Source organism: Syzygium oleosum, unplaced genomic scaffold (genome assembly GCF_021117445.2).
Source record: "Syzygium oleosum isolate NSW1041296 unplaced genomic scaffold, Sole_v2.1 Sole_v2.28, whole genome shotgun sequence".
NCBI classification, from domain to species: Eukaryota; Viridiplantae; Streptophyta; class Magnoliopsida; order Myrtales; family Myrtaceae; genus Syzygium; species Syzygium oleosum.
Window position 1 is genome coordinate 536093 of NW_026607512.1, and position 21469 is coordinate 557561.

Genomic DNA, 21469 nt, shown 5'->3' on the forward strand with positions numbered 1-21469 from the left:
GTAGCGCTGCTATAAGGGAACAAAGCGACAGGTCGACTCGGTGGCAGCTCAGGAATCGGTCTGTCAGTGGCCAGGAGATCGACCGCCTCCTCCATGCTAGGCCTACCTTTACTCTCATTCAGGGTACACAGCAAACCAATCTCCAGAACTCGAATAGCTTTTTCGAGGTTGACCAACGAGCCCATCCGTCGTATCAAACACCTTCACCTTCTCGTTTCACTCATGCATTCTCCATGCGAAATCCAGCAAATCGTTCTCTTCGTCTTCTTTCACTTCCGGGTCGCTCCTCCTCCTACCTGCAATGACCTCCATGGCAAAGACCCCAAACTCAAAGACATCGGCCGCTTGACTTGCTGCTGACTCGAACTTTCTTGATCCTGAATTAGAGAGCACGGATCCAAAATCCCCTAATACAGCACGGAAAGTGACGTCAAGAAGGACACTGGTCGTCTTCATGTTCTCGTGTGCAAGTTTCTTTGAATGCAAAAAACTCAAAGCTTCCGCATATCCTTGACGACCTTGAACCGCCTTGTCCACGGCAAAATGCCGACTCCAACTATCAAGACCTCCATTTGGGGAGAAATGGTGACGAATACGACTGATGGCGCAAATTCCTTTCAAAATTCTTCGCCCTTCTAATCCATTTGAGTTCAAAAAAATCAGCTGAGAACCGCTTCACAGCTCCGGGCCAGCCATTCGGTAGCTTTCCCCTTTTAAAGAGAACCTCTTTAGTCACTTCCTAAGTTCCTAGTGCTTCATACTCGCCGAAACCTGGCGTTGCACTGGATACATCCTTGACAGTGAACCTCCGTGGCTTGTTAGGAAGCCTTGGTCGTTGTATTTCTTCCGGCATGATGATGGTGCTCGGTTTATCTCCTCTGCGCTTGCTATCATAGTACAAGCTAATTAGAACTGCGAAGAGCCAGCACCGCGACGGCTGCAAAAATCCAAGAAATTGCTAGTTGGTTCTGTTTGGTCTGGCGAATTGATTAATTTGCTTCTAAGCTAATCAAAAGGACTATAAAGGAGAATATGCATAATTAGTAATCACTCGAAATGTTTGCAAAATGAGGCACGCAAGGAATATCACTGATTAACCCAAGGGATTGACTCATTCTTGATTGAGAAGTATAATTGATGCTTATACAAATTAGGGCGCACGAGAAGAGTTCAAATCTCTACTCCACTAAGGGTACTAAGCTCTGTGTTTGAGCAATCCCCCGGAGTTTGCTTCTTGTTATATGGAGTCCAAGAGGTTAGTGGGGTATTTCATGGGGTCTGGAGTTTATTTATGTAAGATGGGTCTGCACATCTTTACCCAAAAAGAATACTAGAGGACTCTGGAGTATTTCAGTATGACTTGTTACAAGAAATAAGATATTACGACTAACCGACAATAAGATGTGGGCCGTAAGAAGATATATATACATACCCACACAAACAATCGGGTCGTGCGTAAGTATCCTAGAAGAGTTTACTACACTATTTCTAATTCAATTTTCTAATTTTTTTTTTTGTAAATCTCAGCTAGAACAAGATACTATCTTTAGGACATTGGAGTCCATTATGTACAAAATTTCATCTTTATATATGTATGGAAACCATATCTTATATTTACTAGTTCAACAAAGAGGAATATTTGGTAATTCATAAAAACTTTTTCATGACTATTCTTAACATACACTGCCGTTGTAAAAATATTTTTTTGTTCACAAACGGTCTTATCCACCCTTAATTTTGCGGTTAGTTAGTAAGGGAATTGGTAATAAGAATCCTCAAATCAAGGGTGGATCAGAATGGTTATGTAAAGTTTTCTTTACACCGACAATGCATGTTCTAATTCTCCCTTTTACAAAAACAATGTTGATTAGATACGTGTGTCTCTGTGATTAACTATTAAATCCAACCAACTCGATGAATCAGACCATGCAAAGTCCTAAACGTTGGAGCTGGCAAAACGAGAGAGAGAGAGAGAGAGAGGGCCTCTGCTTTTTATGTCGGTGGTTGACTATACTTTATTTATCGCATTTGGCAAACCAATCAGTCTTTTTCATAGGTTTTTTAATCATACTTTGATCCCCGTCACTGTGGTTACCATACTTTTCTACATTAAAGATGATCTTTTATGGTAAATTATCATTTTTAATGGAAATTTGTTCATCAAATGGTATTCTAAAATCTTGTTAGATTTTTGAACGAGCGAACCGCGCCCCGTGCATGACCTCACTGGTTTGCTTCCACACAAAATTTAGAGTATCAATCTAAATTAACTAAACAATTTAGCGTACCTTCTTTGTTATCCTCTTCATGATCTTTACCTTTCTCCATCAAACGTGCCGTCTCCATTTCGATCTTGATATTCAAAGCTTGATTGATTTTTTAATAACAAATATGGCATGCTTACAACTTCTCGAGTAGATTAACAGGTTGTTTCTTTTTTTTTTTTTTCTCTTGTACAGATTGGAAATTGTCTAGATTTTCAATTTAATCGATATATAATTGGTCATTAAACTCCCTCTGATAAATATCAAAGAACACGCCATGTTGCTACCAAACCTTGATTTAAAGAACACTTCAAAGGATCTCTCTCTCGTACGCAAGAGCACAGTCATTTTGTCCTGACAGACTGTGGTTTGCTCCTACTAAGGCATGAGAAAAGCTGCAGAGCTTCCTATTCAGTGGCACCCCCGTCAAAGCTGGTTTCTCTAGGCGTTCATAACGGGGGACGAAAAAGGGGGAAAATGATAAGGGAAACAATCATTGTCCATACTCTATTTTCAGGAAGAAGTGTAGCCCTTAACCTGTTTGCAACCATTGAATCTAATGAACTCCAATCGGATCGTTTTTCTATCTAGAAGGACTGATTAACAATGTGTCGTGCAAAACATGAAAAAGAGATGCGACGTGTCGATTTTGTTGGACGACACCGCGAACTTCACCAGGGAGAAGAACGCCTGCCCAAACGCCAATTCCATACGGGGAATCAAGGTGACCGACACGATCAATTCCCAGCTGGAGAGCAAGTGCGCTGGGGTTGTGTCCTGCGCTGGCAGTCGCTGCATGAGATTCCGTCGTTGGACTTATTTTTTAGTTAGGTGGTCCAAATTGGATAGTCTCGCTTGGAAGAAGAGACTCAACCACCGCAAACCAAAGTGCTACTAATAGCAACATTCCTGCCCCAAGTTTGAACCTTAGCGACCTCATCTCTGCCTTCTCAAACAAAGGCTTCACAGCCCAAGAAAGGGAAAATTATCCAAAAAGTCCTAAACCTATTACACTTTTGTCAATTCAGTCCTAAACCTTTTCACTCTTCTTGCTAATTGAGTCCATCCGGCAAATTTTGGCCAACCGGTGTTGATGTGGCCGCCGGCACCGTCCGGTGAAGCTAACGTGGCAATTTTAAAATATATATATATATTTTTTTTCTGTCTTCCTCCCTTTGGTCGGTCTGGCGACCAGAGGCCCGAGCCAGCGAGGTCGACCTCACTGGCCTCTAGCAAAGCTCGCCCAAGTCGGCCACTGGCGAGGGCGAGCCTTGCCCGCCTCTGCTAGGCCGACCTTGCCCAGATCTGGCGAGGTCAGGCCTCACCTAGCCACGGTGAGGCCGACCTCGCCGTCGCTAGGTTCATCTTGCCCAGATCCTCGCCCAGATTCGGTGAGGTCGAGCCTCACCCAACCACGGCGAGGCCGACCTCACCGTCGCTGGTTCACCTCGCCAGATTCGGCGAGGTCGAGTTTCACCTTGCCCGGCGATGGTGAGGTACCTCGCCGTCACTGGGTTCACCTTGCTGGCCCGCGCCTCTGGCCGATTGCTAGCCAGAGGGAAGAAGGCAGAAAAAAAATTCAAAAATTCAAAAAAAATATTTAAAAATTGCACCGTCAGCGTTGGCCGAACGGCCAGCACCGGCCAGCGGACACGTCAGCATTGGTTGACTAAAATTGGCCAGATGGACTCAATTGGCAAGAAGTGAAAAGGTTTAAGACTGAATTGGTAAATCTAAAAGGTTTAGGACTGAATTGGCAAAAGTTTAATAGGTTTAGGATTTTTTGGATAATTTTTCCATCACAAAGAAATGGTGCCATTCTTAGGTCATTGTATGTTTTTTTTTTGCACCTTTTAATAGAGAATTTATAATACTGCTCCATTGATATATTGAAATCAATTTACAAAAATTGTTCGATTGTTAACAGGATTGCACACGATAGTTCAAGCCCGATGCTTGACTTTTCGGGACCAGCTTTACAACGAGAACATCAACACAACGTCACTAAAAGCAAACCGCCCGCGCTGTGGAGGTGACAAAAACCTCTCTCCTCTCGACGTCACAAGCCCGACGTCCTTAAACAATGCTTACTTAGTTGAGAATAATAAAGTGGAAGAGAGAATTGTGAAATTTTCTATGTATTTCAATAATATATATTAATGAAGAATACATTGGCCTATTTATAAGTTTCATTATATGACTACTCTAATATAATATCTCAATCAAGATATATACAATTAAAAGGAGATATACGTGCAATACACTTGCAACATACTTATAATCTTGTGAAATACAGATAATCAATAGAATTATCAAATATCTATGATATAGGAAATTATCCAAAATCTCTAATTATCTCTAACACAAGAACTTGCATATCCAAAAGGGTCTTCTTCACTCAGAGCATCAATTGTTCAGTAATGGTTCCACGGACACTCGAGTGAATGCTTACAACAGTAACTCGACAACTTTCATGACAGATTTTGCTAATGCCATGGTGAAGATGGGTAATCTCAGCCCGCTCACCGGTTCAAGTGGTCAGATTAGGAAGAACTGCGGGAAAGTCAATTGATGTTCGTTCTAGGTTTTACTTTGCATTTCTTATGTTTTCGAGTTTATTTCGATAATACAAGGTTCACCTTATTGTCTATCTTAGATGGTTGATCCCCTTTTAATATCTATCTAAACGTGCATAAAAGTGGTGCTCATGTGGTTGTGGCACGTGGCGTGATTGCAAATTCATTATTTGCCATTTCAATTTATTTAACTTATGTTAGAATTAAATCCAACCAAGCTTTTTACAACTAGGGATTCACGTAAAGCAAATTATAATAGTAAGAATTTGACAATTCCTTTCCCTTCCGGTGTTTTTTTTGCCGTGGGTCTCGTTAGGCCAATGTCGTACCTAACTTTCAACATTATTACACTCCAATAGTGTTTCTCCAAACAACAGCAAAGAAGGAACATATGAAGACTTTGGGGTAAAATCTCATACAGAGTCATTGAAGACTAAATTTAGTGGATTTTGCAACCAAGCAATTAAATTTAATCTTAATTACTCAATTTACTAAAATTTGATTTCTTTGCAATCGATACAATTATTTCCAGCGTAATTCTCAACAAATCTTAGCTACAATAATTCTAGAAAATAACAAGTCTAACTTAGAAAGTAGACCGTATTCCAATGAAATACGTATAAATATTTGGCGACACAGGCTGTATAACCAAAAACCTACTTATTTCACTTGCCGATATGTGTGGTTTTACTTCAAGCAAGTAATCAACTGATTATCTGTGGAGGTCGATGTAAAATATGTAAATAAAAGCAACATAGTCTTTGTAGTTAAGAATAATCCTTAAAGCTTGGCCGTACCTTTCTACACCTTAAAACTTCAAAAGAATTTTTCCTTTACTATTCTCACTTTCCGATCCTTGAATTGAAAGGCAAGATTTCATCTTTCTTTAGAGTTACAAGGTGGTTAGAGCTTTTGATTGTTTAAGTTTTATTCAGGATAAGTGAAAACTCTAGGAGCTAAGTTAGATTGATATACTTTTGATTTGGTTGGTTGATGTATGTAAATTTTAGTTTTAGTTAACTTTAGTGATAAGTGTGAGCATGTTTAATAGCAGTGTGTTGAGATGTTGTGATGATTTGATTTGCATTGATAAGTTCTTACATGTCACGATGTGTTTAATGGATTTTCTTGAGTTGTGGTAACATGTATGTGAAAATGATGAAATCGGGCTTGAAAGTGTTATCTTCGTAATATTGACTCTTACCAGGTACACTCACACGCTGATCATATTTATGTTATGTACACCACCAGCTGATCATATTCACGCTATGTACACCAGTACCTACTGTTCATATTCACATTATGTACATTAGCCGCTGCTTTTATTCACCTTATTATCAACCCTTGCTGCTTATTTCCGGTTCTTGAGTATGTTGTTTCGCACTTGATGGTTTGACTAATGCATTTCATTGCGTTGATGAATGTGTGATGAAATAAGAAGGAGGAGATATGTATTGAAATACATGTAATTATTTATTTATCATTGCTTGCATGAGAACAATATGTTTCCGTCACCCATATATTAATGGTGACGATGCCCCGTGTGTCGGGATGCCCTGGGAGTATTCAAGATGCCGTGGGAGTCGAGATGCCATGTGAATATTTGGGAGGAGAAGTAAAGAATCTAGTGCATGTGTATATGTATATGTAAATGCATATACGCACTCATGTCAATGAATAAACTAATTGGAGGTCAGCTTGCATCTGAAAATGTTATGTCATCCGCATCCGCATGCATATGAGTGAAATAATGTTGTTATTTGAATACTTTGGCATATAATAATAGGAAATGTAAAACATTTATTCATGCACTTGGCATATATGCTTGCATGTTATGTATTTATGTTGTTTCGTACCAGGTTGAGTGGTAAGATGATCATCTAACTTAAATCGAGAGATTTTATTTACTGGATTTTGGCTTACTTCTTTATTTTTCAGATATATAGGATAGATCGCTCACAGCCAATGCTTTTTGGAGTCCCATGCATTACGAGCGTGTTTATGAAAGTATGCTTATACCCAAATCGGAGACAGTACATACTAAGAGTAGTTCCATCATATGGGTTGATGTGGGTTTTATATAGTGGGTTCCCCAACGATTTGTCACTTGGTACTTGAACATCGACGGTGAGTTGGTTGGCCCGTTGAGGGGTTTCAACGGTGACGCGACACATCGATGGGCAAGGTGGTCGACCCATACCGTCGGTCTTAACTTTTTGTACACATAGGTTTTGGACATAGGAGTAGTGTTGGAGATAGATGACCCAAAACCCCCCTCCTAGGAATTTTGTATTTTTCATTGACGATATATGAAAGTGATAATACTTATATTTAATATAAAGAAGATGCATATGTACCTTAATTAATTGAGACGGGTTATATTGTATTGAATGTTAGGAATGGTTATTGCTTCCGCATGTTTATAGAAAAAATATGATTAATAATTGAAAAAGATAAGTATCACGGGTAACGTTTTGAGGCATCATATATCCTACTAAAAAAGCTTCCAAAACTATGGTTGAATCCCTAAAACGGACATGAACACATGCGCACTTATGAAATTAAGGTAGTGATTTCAAGTAAAAAGTATCAAGCGTTTAGAAAGGGAAAAAAAACAGGCATTAGCTTTATGAACTTTTCCTAAATCTCTGGATTCACATAGTCACTTTCCTTTTGATGTTGCCTCGTACAAGCTATATATATATATATAATCAGCCCCCGGGATCAGATCACATCTTGACATTGCATTGTCTTCTCCACATTACCCTACGCTTTCTTATATATCTTTCATCCGACGCTCACTTTGCGAAGATGGCCAAGCTTTCGTTCGTGCAATTCTTCATTGCGGCCCTCGTTCCTTCAGGTTTTTTTTTCACACATGAGCTTTTCTGTGGCGATCTTGCTTTGCATGACGTGAAGTGACCGGTAAACTTGCTTTGTTTCTACCGTTTCTTTGCCGATGGAAAAATGCAGCCATGTACGTGTGGCCCCGTGCAGAAGCAAAGGGGCTGTGCCACGACTCTCTGGATTTCCCGCAGTGTACCAACGAGGCTTGTGTGGCGAAATGTACGAGCACCTATGGCGGCTTCGTCTTCTACGAAGCGTTCTGCAAGCCCGAGCACATCAGCGGCTATATATTCTGCGAATGCTACTACTATTGTTAAGTGTTTGAGCACGCGCATCACGATCTTACTTTCGAGCTGATTCGTTGGCAAGATGCCCCGATGATAAAAGGCGAATCGAATGTCTCGCCACTTGAATTCTTGAGTTTCGATCAAGTAATATATGGTCTCCGGTCCATGTTCCTGTCTCTTGATTTCACATTCAATATCTCTATGATTACCTCGTGAAGACGGATGACTGCGATTAGGGATTTTTGTCATTCCTAGAGAAAATAATTAACCATGATAAGGCACATCTATTGAAGGTAAAATTGATTAATAGCACTAACAGCCCTTATCTAGTTAATGACAAGGATAATGAGACAAACAGTCCCTGAATTTTACCTCTTTTAATTTGTTTAATGTAGTCCCTGAACTTTTAGCCCAATATTCAATGTGGTCCATGAACTTTTAATTTGTTCAATGTGGTCCAATGACTTTTGGTACATATTCAATGTAATCCCTGAACTTGAATTAATGAAAGGACTACATTGAACATTTTCATATAGTTGAGGGACTAAATTGAACATGTACCAAAAGTTCATCAAATTAAAAGTTCAGGGATCACATTGCACATTGAGTTTAAGTTCAGGGACTACATTGAACAAATTAAAAATTTAGAAATCACATTACACATAGAGTCAAAGTTTATGATTTGTTTTCATCGTTTTCCCAAGAAAATATAAGGTAAGAAAGAAAGAGAAAAAGACAAGGTGGTTTAAAAAGTAGGGAAAATGACACAAACAGTCTCTAAACTTTGGCCCAATGTGCAATTTGATCCATGAACTTTTAATTTGTTCAATATAGTCTCTAAAATTTAATCCAATGTGCACTGTGGTCCCTAAATTTTTAATTTGTTCAATGTCATCCCTGAACTTTTGGTACATGTTCAATTCAATCCCTGAATTATATGAAAATATTCAGCATAGATTAAATTTTAAGGATTATATTAAATAAATTAAAAGTTCTGAGATTAAATTACACAATTTACCAAAGTTCAAGACTCTTTTTGTTATTTTACCTAAAAGTAAGCGGCGCAGGTTGGCGCAGGTTGTCCAACCGCTGCCAACAAACGTAGAACTTTCTTGTTCTTTCCAACGTCTCGAAAACAATTCGCATCTTTTCTCATTTCTTGTTTCGGTTTGCGTTGGATTCTTGGCGTTCGAGCCTAAGAATCGATCCTTCGCTTGACCCAGATTGCGTTGTTCCCTTCTTCTTCTTCTTCGCTCCTGAATTACCCCCTCGGATCCTCGCACCTGGTTCGCCCCCTTGAATTTTCTTGATCTTGGGCCCCCCCGTTCAAGGCGCGTGCGAGCTTTTTCCTTGGGAAAAGCTCGCCGGAACCCTGGAAAAGCTCGCCGGAACCCTTGATCCATGGGGGATCCCCCGGTTCCCAAGCTCCGTCTCGTCGTCGCCTTCGCGATCGTCGCCGCCCTCCTCTCCTTCCCCTCCGCCGTCAGGTCGGAGGAGCCGCGGGGGGTCTCCGGTTCGGTCATCAGGTTGCCCACCGAGGAGGGCGATGGCGGAGGCCCCTGCTCCGGGGCGGCCCGACCCGGCTCGTGCCCGGTCAAGTGCTTCCGTGCCGACCCGGTCTGCGGCGTGGACGGGGTGACCTACTGGTGCGGCTGCGCCGACGCCGCGTGCGCCGGCGTGGGAGTCGCGAAATTGGGCTACTGCGAGGTCGGGAACGGCGGGTCGGGTCCGTTGTCGGGTCAGGCGCTGCTCTTGGTCCACATTGTTTGGTTGATTGTGCTAGGGTTCTCGGTTCTTTTCGGGCTTTTCTGAACATAATGTGAGAGGCCAATTGAATTTTGGCGTTTTTTATTTTCTCTCTTTCTGGGGTTGCTTTTGGTGTATGCAAGAGTTGGATGATTCCATGGGAGTTAATTCTTTTGGTCTAATTAATTAATCATTGATGATATATCGATTCATTTCTGTGTGATCTTGTGAAATGCCTGTAGAGTTCTTGGTTGTGCATAAGTTTGGTCTTGGAGCTCGACGTTTCGTGATTGATCTGTTGCAAATTGCTGAATTCTTATAACGAGATTGGTTTTCGTTCCCTTTTTAATTGTTAGAAAGAAATTCGATGAAATTCTGCTGGAAATCCTTAATTAGCACTATCGGATTGGGACAAATTGATCGCTGTGCTCTAGTTTCTTATAAGCCTTTTCAATTGTCAAATTCTGGACATACGCGAGGAGTGAGAGGCATAGATTCCGAAGTGTATGTCGGTTTTCCATGATGTCTGTCCTCGTTTGCAATGAAGCTTGAAGTATTTGTTTTGACCGCCTCTTATCTGCTCGTTGATCGGGTTGTAAAGGAGTTTCACTGTGTTCTTGTGCTGTCAAACTTTGATGGAGAAACTAATGCATATGTTAGTGTTACTCCTACTTGGTGTGATGATGTGGTTTTTTATTGGAAATTGCTTTTGGTAGCTATATAATTACTGCCTTACTGGGGAAAAAGTTTAGCGAAATCTGTACTAGGTACAGGAGCAGGTTTTTCTTAGACTTTGAGACAAACATGAAAGAGTAGCAGAGGATACAAGGAGGAGCTACATCATCTGTACTATTCTTCTGTGAGCTTTAACCGAAGGCGGCATATGAGCACAAAAACTGTGTCTGTAACTTTTATGTACGGTAATGGAAGGTATTGTTAATTGTGGAGTACGTACAAATAACAAGTGAGAAAAGCATAGGCGTTGCCTTCTAGATCAGGGTACAACTTCACATGCTGAAAGAATGGAGTAAATTTTTGTCTCTCTCCCCTCCTGAACACCATGCATGCTGACCGTCTTAGAATGTTCTTACTTGCACTCCTCTTTTGCCTCCATCGAGCGGCAGAACAATTAGAGGCACGAGCTGAGTGGTTAATGGACACCTATATTATCCTTAGCTGCCGAAAATTTGTGTCTCCTAAATTTTTAATAGTATCGTGTGATAATTTGTTCCCCTGGTTTTAGTATCTATAGTAAACTCCTTAGTTATGGCCACTTGTAGTCACATAGTACATGTGCAAGGTAAGCTGCGAATTGGCTGCTACAAGTTGAAGTATTAATGGGCATGTACAGCACATTGCAGGAGCCTTAAATCAGTGTCCGGTTAAGTCGATAGAAGTTGGAAGCATGTATTTGCTTTTTCCTAGCTGAAACTGCTTTGCTTTTTCTACAACCTCTACATCAATGTTCGAGCAGATTTAGCTTTAAATATTGTACAGAGAAGTCATGCAACTTTGCTATTTTCACTTTTGGATGGAATGCATAGACCAAGTTACAGGCTGATGATCATCAGAATTCTGTCAACAATGTAATCTCTTGTTTGCCTAGTCACATCGTCAGAATCATGGCGAAAGTCCATTATAAGGATCAACAAAATGACAGCCACGGTCAAGGAATGTCTTCTCTAAATTGTGAATTGCACCAGTTTATAAGAAGCATTCTTACCACTAGTATTGGGTATGACATGTGAGTCTCGCTATCATGTTTCCACCTTGTGTATCCTTTAGAAAACGCATATATCAGTGCTGACTTTGGTGCTGCGCTATGGATAGTCGTTGCTTTTGTTTGTAATATCTTGCTTCTCTCGGCATTTTCTGATGACCTGTGGAAGCATAAAACGAATGCTCATGTGGTTTATCATCTTTTTAATTCCCCTTTGAGAGTTGAGGAGGCCTCACAAGTTTTCATTGACTATGGACATTTAGTACAAACATTACTTCAGCCGTAAACTTAAGGCATGAAATTTCGTTGGACATTTGATCTCTTTATGTTACCTCGGGTCTCTTTCAAGCGATCATGAAAACAAATGAAGTGATGCAGACAGTCCAACTTAGAAGCACAGTTCGCTAGGGCGGAGTCTGAAATTCCAGAAGAAAATTTTCATTCGCTCAACATTAACTATCAGTGATCCAGTCTATCATCATCATAACGCCGGTTATACCAAAGACCTAAGATAACAATTCAGGAAGTCCATATCTTGCAGTCTGTGGATGGAGTACACCAAATCTAGCAGCTACCGTTTGGCCAGCTACTCACTGGAAAGGTGCACAAGAATAGCTGGCGCAGAGACCTGTAGCACTGCTATAAGGGAACAAAGCGACAGGTCGATTCGGCGGTAGCTCAGGAATTGGTCCATCTGTGACCAGGAATTCGACCACCTCCTCCATACTAGGCCTTCCTTTACTCTCGTTCAGGGTACAAAGCAAACCTATCTCCAAAACTCGAATTGCTTGTTCAAGGCTGACCAGCGAGCCCATCCTCCTATCAAACACCTTCACCTTCTCGTTTCTCTCATGCATTCTCCATGCGAAATCCAGCAAATCCTTTTCTTCTTTTTCCATCTCCGGGTCGCTCCTGCTCCTACCTGCAATGACCTCCAGAGCAAATACCCCGAACTCAAAGACATCGGCCGCTTGACTCACCGCTGACTCGAACTTTCTTGATCCCGAACCGGAGAGCACAAATCCAAAATCCCCTAATACAGCACGGAATGTGACGTCAAGAAGGACACTGGTCGTCTTCATGTTCTTGTGTGCAAGTTTCCTTGAATGCAAAAAACTCAAAGCTTCCGCCACATCCTTGACGACCTTGAACCGCCTTGTCCACGGCAAGACACCGACTCCGAATAACCATTTATCAAGACCTCCATTCGGGAAGAAATCGTAGATAACCATGAGTTCCCCTTTGTCCTGACACCACCCTCTTATGGGAACCAAATTGGGGTGACGAATACGACTGATGGCGCAAATTTCTTTCAAAATTCTTCGCCCATCTAATCCATTTGAGTTCAGAAAATGAGCTGAGAACCGTTTCACGGCTACTTGGCAGCTATTCGGTAGCTTTCCCCTGTAGAAAGTACCTCTGTAGTCACTTCCTAGTACCTCATACTCGCCGAAACCCCGTGTTGCACAGGATACCTCATTGACCGTGAAGCTCCGGGGCTTGTTAGGAGGCCTTGGTCGTTGTATTTTCTCCGGCAAGCTGGTGGTGCTCGGTTTATCTCTTCTGCGCTTGCCATTATAGTACAAGCTGACTAGAACTGCGAGAGCCAGCACCACGACGGCTGCAAAAATCAAGAAATTGCTAATTGGTTCTGATCTAGCTTCTCCAGGAGTCTCAGTAATTCCCAGAATAATCTTGCTCTCACAGGTCTCTTCTGATGGGATCCGGAGAAAAGCTTGGCTTGTCGATGTGAAGTTCCATGAGAGAACGTTATGGATTTGGGTCAAGTTCCCTGTGGAAGCCGAGAACCCCACAAACATATACTCCTTCAGATGAGGAGAGAGATCTAGGAATCCAGAAAATGCAGGAGTTGAGGGGAATTCTTGCCCCTCTGATCCGAGATGGATTTCTATCCATCTTTTTGGACCGTCATATCTAATTCGAGCTCGGTGAATGGACCCGTCCTTGAGAGAAACCCCGATATCAGACAAGTTGATTGTCCTTGTGGACACAATGCTACCCAAGTTGATGCCAACATGGTTGTCGTTCGGGTCTCCAAATTCAGGATTGTGGCGCGTATCGAATTCCACGGCTACAGCTTTGTACTCCTCATCGCATGCATCATTAAGCATCCCTAGCCACGGCCCTGATCTTCCCACAGTGAACTCATCTGGTACTATGATAAAAGTTAAGCCGCTGCCGCCATGGCTGCCCCTTGTACCTGCAGAGCCGGCATCATTCTTGGAAGGAACAACCGAGCTGTCGTTCTCGAATTGGAAATCGAAGGTGGTCTCGAAGGAAGCCGGGGTTCTGGTGGTGGGGTCGAGCAAGCGGACAGGAGAGGAGTAGATGGCTCGGCCGGCGAGATGCCGAAGATCAGCGGCTTCGGACACGTCGGGGATTTGGACCGCACTCTTTTCCTTGGACAGCTTCGCACTGCCCAAGAGCTTCACATCATGAACTATCCCGGGGTTGTCTAAGCTGAAATCGGGGAAAGAAAGGTGCTTCGTCACGTTGATCACGGGTCCCGAAAGCTTCTCCTTATTGGCTGAATCAACCCCGAGCGAGCTCTCTACCAAGAGCAGAAGCAGAAGAGGAAAACATGAGAAGGCCATGATAGCAAAAGATAGAGGAGAGCAGAGAGATCAGGTTTCGCTTTTGTGAAATCAAGCTAATGCATATCTTTTTGGTGCTCCTAGATTATGCTAAGAACATGGAGCGCTCATTACGCTGATGTGGGGATGTCGTGACAGTGTCTTGACCCGTCTGTTAATAGACTGACGATCGTGATTGAGGCCAGACTTGGACATATCTAAGCACGAGGTGACTCCACTTGCATGAGCAAAGGACAAACAAGGGGGACACACCTGAGTGGGAATCTTTCATTTTTGTGTGGCGTTCCAGTAGCGGATAGCGACGGAATGATTTCCAGTATCATGCGCTCGTTATCAACTTTTGTTTGTGGGGCATGTTTCAAGACGGTGTGTGGTGGATTGTAGTTCTTGAGCCGTCCCGCTTTGGAACACCTGTTTCGTCCTTCTGCGTAGAACACGACCCGACCGTCCGTTGCCCGATACGAGACGAAAGACTGGCGGGCCGTGTCGTGTCACCTAACGAGAATTTTCTGGTCCGCTTCTTTCCGTAACGTGAGCAGTACAGATCCAGATTCTTCTACACAGATGATTGCAGCAGGGTAGGTATGAAACTTAAAATCTATGTGCATCTCTGGGTAGGATTGATATGGCACCACCACTCGAAGTTGGAAAATTCGTGGAGAACTCAAATTGGTAGATCTGATGCGTGGGCAAGTTTGGTGGGTATCTGAAGAAATATCTACACAAGATGCGTGCCAACATTTTTCTTATAATGTAGTATTATCAAATGTCATACCAGGATGGCAAGGACACGACGAGGGCTTAAGCTTCTGGCATTTACCTTGAATGGACTCCACATCCTTAACAGACACCAACCGCGAGCTCTGGCAAATGAAACCTGTCGCGGACAATGCCCGCTTACATTTAAGGCGGGCATCACCATCCGAACAACCTCATCCGCAGGTTCATCAATACCCGAGAATTCGTTTTCATAGTCTTTCGAGGGAATTTTTGTTTGAAAGCAGAATCGCTCTATCAATTATTTTTAGAGGACATGTATGGTCTCGATGCCATGCCATCCTTGAGGGGGTTCATAGCCTCCCCGTTCTGTCTTCGTTTGCGGATTATCAACAAGATTCTGTATTTTGGCCCACGATTGTAGAGATGAAATTGGTAAGTTTCAAGAGACGGTAAATTTGCAAATGTGTTGGTAACTTTCGAAACACAGTAATCAATCACGAGTTTGTAGAATTATCTGTATTTCGGAATGATATCATTATTATCCGTACAGTAAAAAAACCGCAAAATTTTAGCCATGAGGAGTTAACCAGAGGGAATGCAAACGACTGTTTTCCCTTTTTGCTCAGCGATTTCCCCGTGTGCAAAGCTGCTTGGATAATAATCAGTAACGCAACGAACATATGCTGTCGTTTGACGCTTAATGTTGCGATAGAGACAGATTAGTTTCGTGATTTGCTGCCGCAGATCAGTAGACAAGATTTCCCACCAAAGCTCTGAAGAGAAGTATCCGCTAACAAGCGCCTCGAGTTCCTCCAAATCGTCCCGACCACCATCAGTAGTAGTTCGTTATAGTGAACGATGGCGGGGACGATTTGTAAGCCAATGGCCAAATTGTCTATTTTGGTGCCTGCACATGTTAGTCACTCTATGAACCCTAATTTAAGCATCATCGTGGGAATTCTTATTTTGTTAGTGGGTACTCATGAGAAGGCTCTTCTTCCCTTCTGCAAGTGGCTCTAGAACCGGAAGCAGAGGCACAGTGCTCCAGCAACATCATAGTATACATGCTTCTTCTAAGCAAACTGATGTTGGCACTTTGTAAATGTTCTGGCCACTCGGTCATATGCTCCGGATATTACCACATCCACGTGAATCATAAGTGTCATGAGCTGATCTACAATGTGGATGTTGGTTTTGGGTCCGACAATCGGCTAGGTGACCAAAATATGATGGGTTTTACTATTATAAACCCATTCATAACCCATTTAATAAATAAAACTAATTCATATAACAACTTAGCCTATAAAATATGAATTAAGAAATGGGATTTTAACCCATTTTAACAGATTTAATCATATGGTTATATCGGTTTGGAACGGCACTCGCATTCTGATGATGCGACATGGCCTTCCGGACTTTTTGATTTGGATAGGGCTATCAAATTAGGCCACAAACCCATATTTCAACCCGAATTTATTGAAGTTAATCATGTATGGGCCACCTCGTTGAGTGGGTTCATTGCATCCCGTTCTTCTTTGTTTAATTTATCGACAGGATTCTGGATTTCTGCCCAGAATTCTAATGATAAAATTGGTAATTTTTAAGATACTCGAATGCGTAGGTAACTTTTGAAACATGGTAGTCAATCACGAATTTGTAGAGTCATCCGTATTTTGGGTTGATATCGTCATTAAACGGCACAAATGAAGACCGCAAACATAAGCAATGGGGAGTTCAACACGCAGGCAGCGCAAAGGACTGTTCTTCCTTTTGGCTCAGCAAATTCCCGGCAATTTCAGACATAATAAACCCTGCATGCAAAACTGCTTGGATAAATATCAGTAACACAGCATACATATGCTGTCGTTTGACGCTTAATTCAGCAGTAGAGATACATTAGTTTCATGATTTGCTGCAAGAGATCAGCAGAGAAGATCTCTCTAGCCAAATCTTTGTAAAAGAAGCATCTGCTCAATAAAATGCCTCGAGTTCTTCAAAATCATTGCCCTGCCACCACCATCAGAACAGATTTTACCATAGGGAACGATGTGGGTTCGATTTATCAATATAGAGGAGAACGAAGGAGATTCATAAGCATTTGACCCAGAGAGATTGAGAATACGTATCTACTCACTAAAAGTCTATGTCGAGAATGGGAATTGCAAGAAACATCAGAAAAGGGATATAGGATCGGGCCTGGAAATAGACAAAGATATAGCATGATGCACCTTCTTTTCTTGGAGCAATACTTTCAAGTGAACCACAAAGGAGAGTAAGTATAGACGTACTCCTTTGTGGTTGTGACAATTAGACAGACGACGTATCATTCGTCTCGGCCCTCATGTCAATTGACCGACCAAAGGCAAATGATACGGAATAGACAAATCAATAGCAACTCTTCATTCACCTTTGTCAATGTATAACCAGCTTGAGATTATCGGTGAACCTTCTTCTTCCTCCTCAAATACTGGCACAAAGTTCACAAACTCCACTTGCAGGGCAGACAGGTCGAGAAACATGCATGGCAAAAACTGAACAAAGATAAGAGAAATGTCTTGCACATGCCTTCAATCAACAGGTCATCACTTTTTAGTGGTTTCATAGAGGATAACGTGCTCAAATAATCAATTTTAATCCAATAATGATGTGTTTTCCCTCTGCTGAGTTGCCGGCCACTGTCCAAAAAGAAGGACAAAAGCAAAAGAGTAAATAACTTTAGACCCACAAATGTTTAACTACCCATAATACAAAAAAGGCCACCTAACAACCTGCTTGAAACAAGATCAACTCAAATTCTTGAAACAAATATAAGATGCAATTCTTGCACCAATCACTCCTCCTCGAGAATTGTTCCCTTCTCACTAACATAGATACCATCGAGGAACTTCCGGATATCTTTATTCTTGACATGGCATTTCTGTTCCCCAAAAAACAAAAAGCTGGATTAGCAATGCTAAGCAATGCATACATGCATGCGTATGTTTCTTCAGAAAGGGGGAAGAAAGTAAGTGGTTACAGGCAAATAGATTGTTTTCCTGTGTTGGGTTTCATTCTGTTTTATAGGCAAACTTCAGAGAGCTATTGCAACATGAAAAACTAAACTACAATGTTAAACAGGCATATTACTGGAGTCTTCCTTCCTCTCCCCAAAATATCGCAAGTAGGCATAAGCACAAGTGCATCTAAATATGTTATGGAGAGAGGAGCGAACAGGGCGGCCGATACCTGATTTATCAGGGCACATGATCGGGAAACAAGTTCAATATCATTTCCATCCAGAACCAGCTCATCCTTGACCTTTTCAGAACGAAGAACTGTCACTCCCTCAAGCATATCGACCTTTCTCACCTGATTCAAATAGGAACTTTATTAGTATCCAGTCAGTGAGGATCAAACTGTTAAGGCAGTTGCAGACATCAACTGCTTGAGTATTTGCATCAAGCCTTTAGCTAGAGTTCCATGAACATAGTTTTTAGCATCTCTCAACACACACTCTCAGAGTCTACAACAGTACAATACAGTTACAAGCAAACATACTCAAAATGGCAAATCAAGCCATTCTCGATCAGTGGCCATTATACAATATATAGCTAACAGTTAGTGTTAAAATCAAGCAAGTCATTCAGCAGCTCACAAGCTGGATGTCCTCACAAATGGCAACAGATCAAAGCCACGCAGGGACACCATGGCAATACTTTAAAATTAGTATGCAAAGTCTACACAGGACATGTCAAATGCAGTTTTTATCTAACCACATATTTCGACATAATGCTCGAAGTGAATAACACCAGTATGAAGTAAATGCCTGCAAAGGTCCAGATTAAAACATCTTACATCACAACTAGCAGTTGACAGACAGTTTAGCATGAAAGCTACCCACATTCGGTATTTACATAGGCCTTTCAGAACAAATTTACCACAACTAAAGCAACAAGCTACATTATAGTTTAGCAATCCACTCGAACAATACCCGGCATCATTAGAGCTTTTACTACGACTTCTCGGCTTTTTTAATTAGATTGTTGGGTCCCCAAAATAGAACTTGCAGCTCCTAGGCTTAACGCTTACTAATGCATTGAGGCACGATACCGACATTGAGAAACCTTCCCAGTCTCAGTGCACATCACAGAAGTTTAACCCCATAGCAGATCCACCCACGCAAGTTCCCAACCAGCAACCAAGCGACCATATTTCAACCAATATACAGTAGTCTAACATCTGACCAGTCAATAGCTACGCAAGGAAAGTGTACACAATCAGAAGTAACTGGAAAAACGAGATATCCAAACAGTGTGCACCTTCTTCTCGCCGAGGAAGTTGCGGATCTCTATGGACTTGCTGGCGTTGGTGATGCTGGCGTTAATGGGGAAATGGGCGTAGACGAAGCGCATCTTGTAGCGGTAGCCCTTGGTGACCCCGGTGATGAGGTTCTCGACGTGGCTGAGGGCGGTGCGGATGGCGGCGGAGGTCTTGCGGGTGCCGAACCAGGCCTCGATCTTGAGCTTCCTCTTGCCGGTGGCCTCGTCCCGGATGAGCTGGAAGTCGAGGTTGAGGTGCTTGAAGTTGCGGGTGAGCTTACCCCGGGGCCCCTCCACCTCGATGACCTTCGCGCTGATCTTGATGCTCACCCCGTCGGGGATGTCCATCGTCTCCGACGACAGTATGGTCTTCATCTCTCCGGCGTCGGTCGGCTTGGCCGGCGGAAGCTGCAACCGCAGAGGAAGCGTGAACGACGGAGGAGGAGGAGGAAGGTGACAGTAAAACCCTAGCGAGGAAGGCCGGGTTATATGCGATGCGACTATGATGGGCCGTGAGGGGAAAGGCCCAAAAGAGGTTTGGGCTTTTAGAGCCCAAATTGAAGTACAGTCAAGGCTAGCCCCCTAGGCTTTCATTTATTTGCGAAATAGCCCCTGTACCGTATGCATATTTGTAGAGTGACCCTCCCTCCTCCGACCTGGCTCGAACATGTTACGTGGCATGGCGAGACGACAAATTAGGATGATAAACACTCAAAGGAGTTCCTCTACAAATTTATGTAGTACATTTGGGTTTTCCTTTTTCTACCGAAATAAAAGTTCGAGAGATGATTTCTTTAACTGATTTTAAGGTACAAAAGGTGTGTATGCACAATTTAAACTTAAGGAAGTAAAGGAAAACCAAAAAGAAAAAAAACTCTGCAATCAGTTATTAGAACTTCTATGAAATGGTTTCACGGGATTCAACTAATTGTCTTGATCGTGGGATATCATTTGAGAAATAGGAATCCGTGTTATCAAAAGATTTCTTACGATTATTTCTAGTATGGAATGAGTCAATCATCTACTTTGGTATCTTATTGAACAAAAATGGTGATATTGTTCCTCCATTGATCAAGAATTTCGATTTTTGGGAAATATTATCATCATCCAATAATAATGGTTTCCATATTTTCAAATGAACAATTTGAAGACCTATTGATTCTAACAACTGATTGTAGAGTTGATCATTCAAACCTTTCAATTCATAGACGTGGATCTCAGGCTTATGAATGGGGTATTCCCAAAACTCACAAAGAAAAAAGGAAGTGAGTTAGACAAAAAAAGAAGAAACTTGGACAAAATGAAACGAAGTGATTTAGACAAATCTTTTTTGTCGATAACCTCAAACCAATCAATTGAATATTGATTAATACGTAATCGATCGAAGATTACTTGAGAACGGCCCTTTTGCTTAGAAACGAAATGTTCCAAATGTTCCTAGAAATTCTTGCTCCCATTGGACATAAGTTTTAGACTCCGTTTGTTTCGTGGAAAATATTTTTAGGAAAACATTTTCCTCATTTTTGGACGTTTAGTTCACTTAAGAAAATGAATTAACAGAAAATATTATTCTATCAAAGCTTAAATTTAGCAACATTTTCCCAGGACACTAGGTCTAGAAATTGCTAACATGGACGTTGGCCATCTTACATGGCATAGTTAGCGTTGACGTGGATAATTTTTACAAATTTTTTTAAAAAAATTTAGTTTTTAAAAAAAAAATTATGTCCTTTTCTTTTTCTTTCTTCCTCTGTCGATCGCCGGGCCTTAGTGGTGACCGGCCACCAGAGAGGGCCAGCGAGGGCCGACCTCGCCAGCCTCAAGCTCGCTAGATCCCGATGAGGTTGAGCTCAAGCGTTGCCAACCTCGGGTAAGGCTTCACCTCACCAGATTCAGCATGCTCGAGCTCGCCTGAGACCAATGAGGTTGGCTGTCGCCAACCATCGCCAAGGCTCGATGACCAAAGGAGGAAAAAGGAAAAAAAGAAAAAAAAAAAGAAAGAAAAGAAAAAAATTTAAAAAAAAATAAGATTTTTTTTTTAAATACAAAAGTTGTCCATGTTAGCGTGGCCGTGTCACGTAAGACGACCAGCTTCCACGTAAGAAATTTTTGAACAAATAAGATTTTTTTTACCAAACAACGGATAATATTTTCTAGTTCAATTTCTGTGAAACAAATAAAGCCTGAGTGGTCTTCACTTTACTTGCTCTGGCGTTTAACCTCAATGACTCTACTCTGCCATAATCCAACATCCATGCCTTTTAGTAGCATGAAGCTACATTCTGATTGACTCCAAAGGAAAGGCACAATTCCATTTGAGAGTAGCTACTAAAGATATGTTTTACCGAGAACGTTTCTACCAAATTATCGGAACATGTACGTCATTCAGAAGTGAA

General features: G+C 41.9%; 3 protein-coding genes and 1 pseudogene across 4 annotated transcripts; 2 read left to right on the plus strand and 2 right to left on the minus strand.

Moving 5' to 3' along the window:
- The first annotated feature begins 2886 nt into the window (after positions 1-2886).
- On the plus strand, positions 2887-4836 carry LOC115662370 (cationic peroxidase 1-like; annotated as a pseudogene).
- Positions 4837-9018: 4182 nt separating this feature from the next.
- Positions 9019-10760, plus strand: LOC115662369 (uncharacterized). Of its 2 annotated transcripts, XM_056303611.1 has the most exons (2): positions 9019-9712; positions 10494-10760. In XM_056303611.1, the coding sequence occupies exons 1-2, from the start codon at positions 9376-9378 to the stop codon at positions 10508-10510; spliced, it is 354 nt and encodes a 117-aa protein (XP_056159586.1). In that variant the 5' UTR covers positions 9019-9375; the 3' UTR covers positions 10511-10760. The 2 variants fall into 2 exon arrangements, with proteins under 2 accessions (XP_056159586.1, XP_030440377.1); XM_030584517.2 differs by lacking the exon at positions 10494-10760 and having other exon boundaries at positions 9023-9943.
- A 1102-nt stretch (positions 10761-11862) lies between these two features.
- On the minus strand, positions 11863-14665 carry LOC115662367 (L-type lectin-domain containing receptor kinase VIII.2-like). Its single transcript, XM_030584515.2, has one exon. The coding sequence runs from the start codon at positions 14053-14055 to the stop codon at positions 12031-12033; it is 2025 nt and encodes a 674-aa protein (XP_030440375.1). The 5' UTR covers positions 14056-14665; the 3' UTR covers positions 11863-12030.
- A 2676-nt stretch (positions 14666-17341) lies between these two features.
- On the minus strand, positions 17342-19537 carry LOC115662368 (60S ribosomal protein L9). Its single transcript, XM_030584516.2, has 3 exons — positions 19074-19537; positions 18001-18123; positions 17342-17692 (listed from the first exon to the last, which is right to left on the minus strand). The coding sequence occupies exons 1-3, from the start codon at positions 19446-19448 to the stop codon at positions 17606-17608; spliced, it is 585 nt and encodes a 194-aa protein (XP_030440376.1). The 5' UTR covers positions 19449-19537; the 3' UTR covers positions 17342-17605.
- Between the last annotated feature and the right edge of the window lie 1932 nt (positions 19538-21469).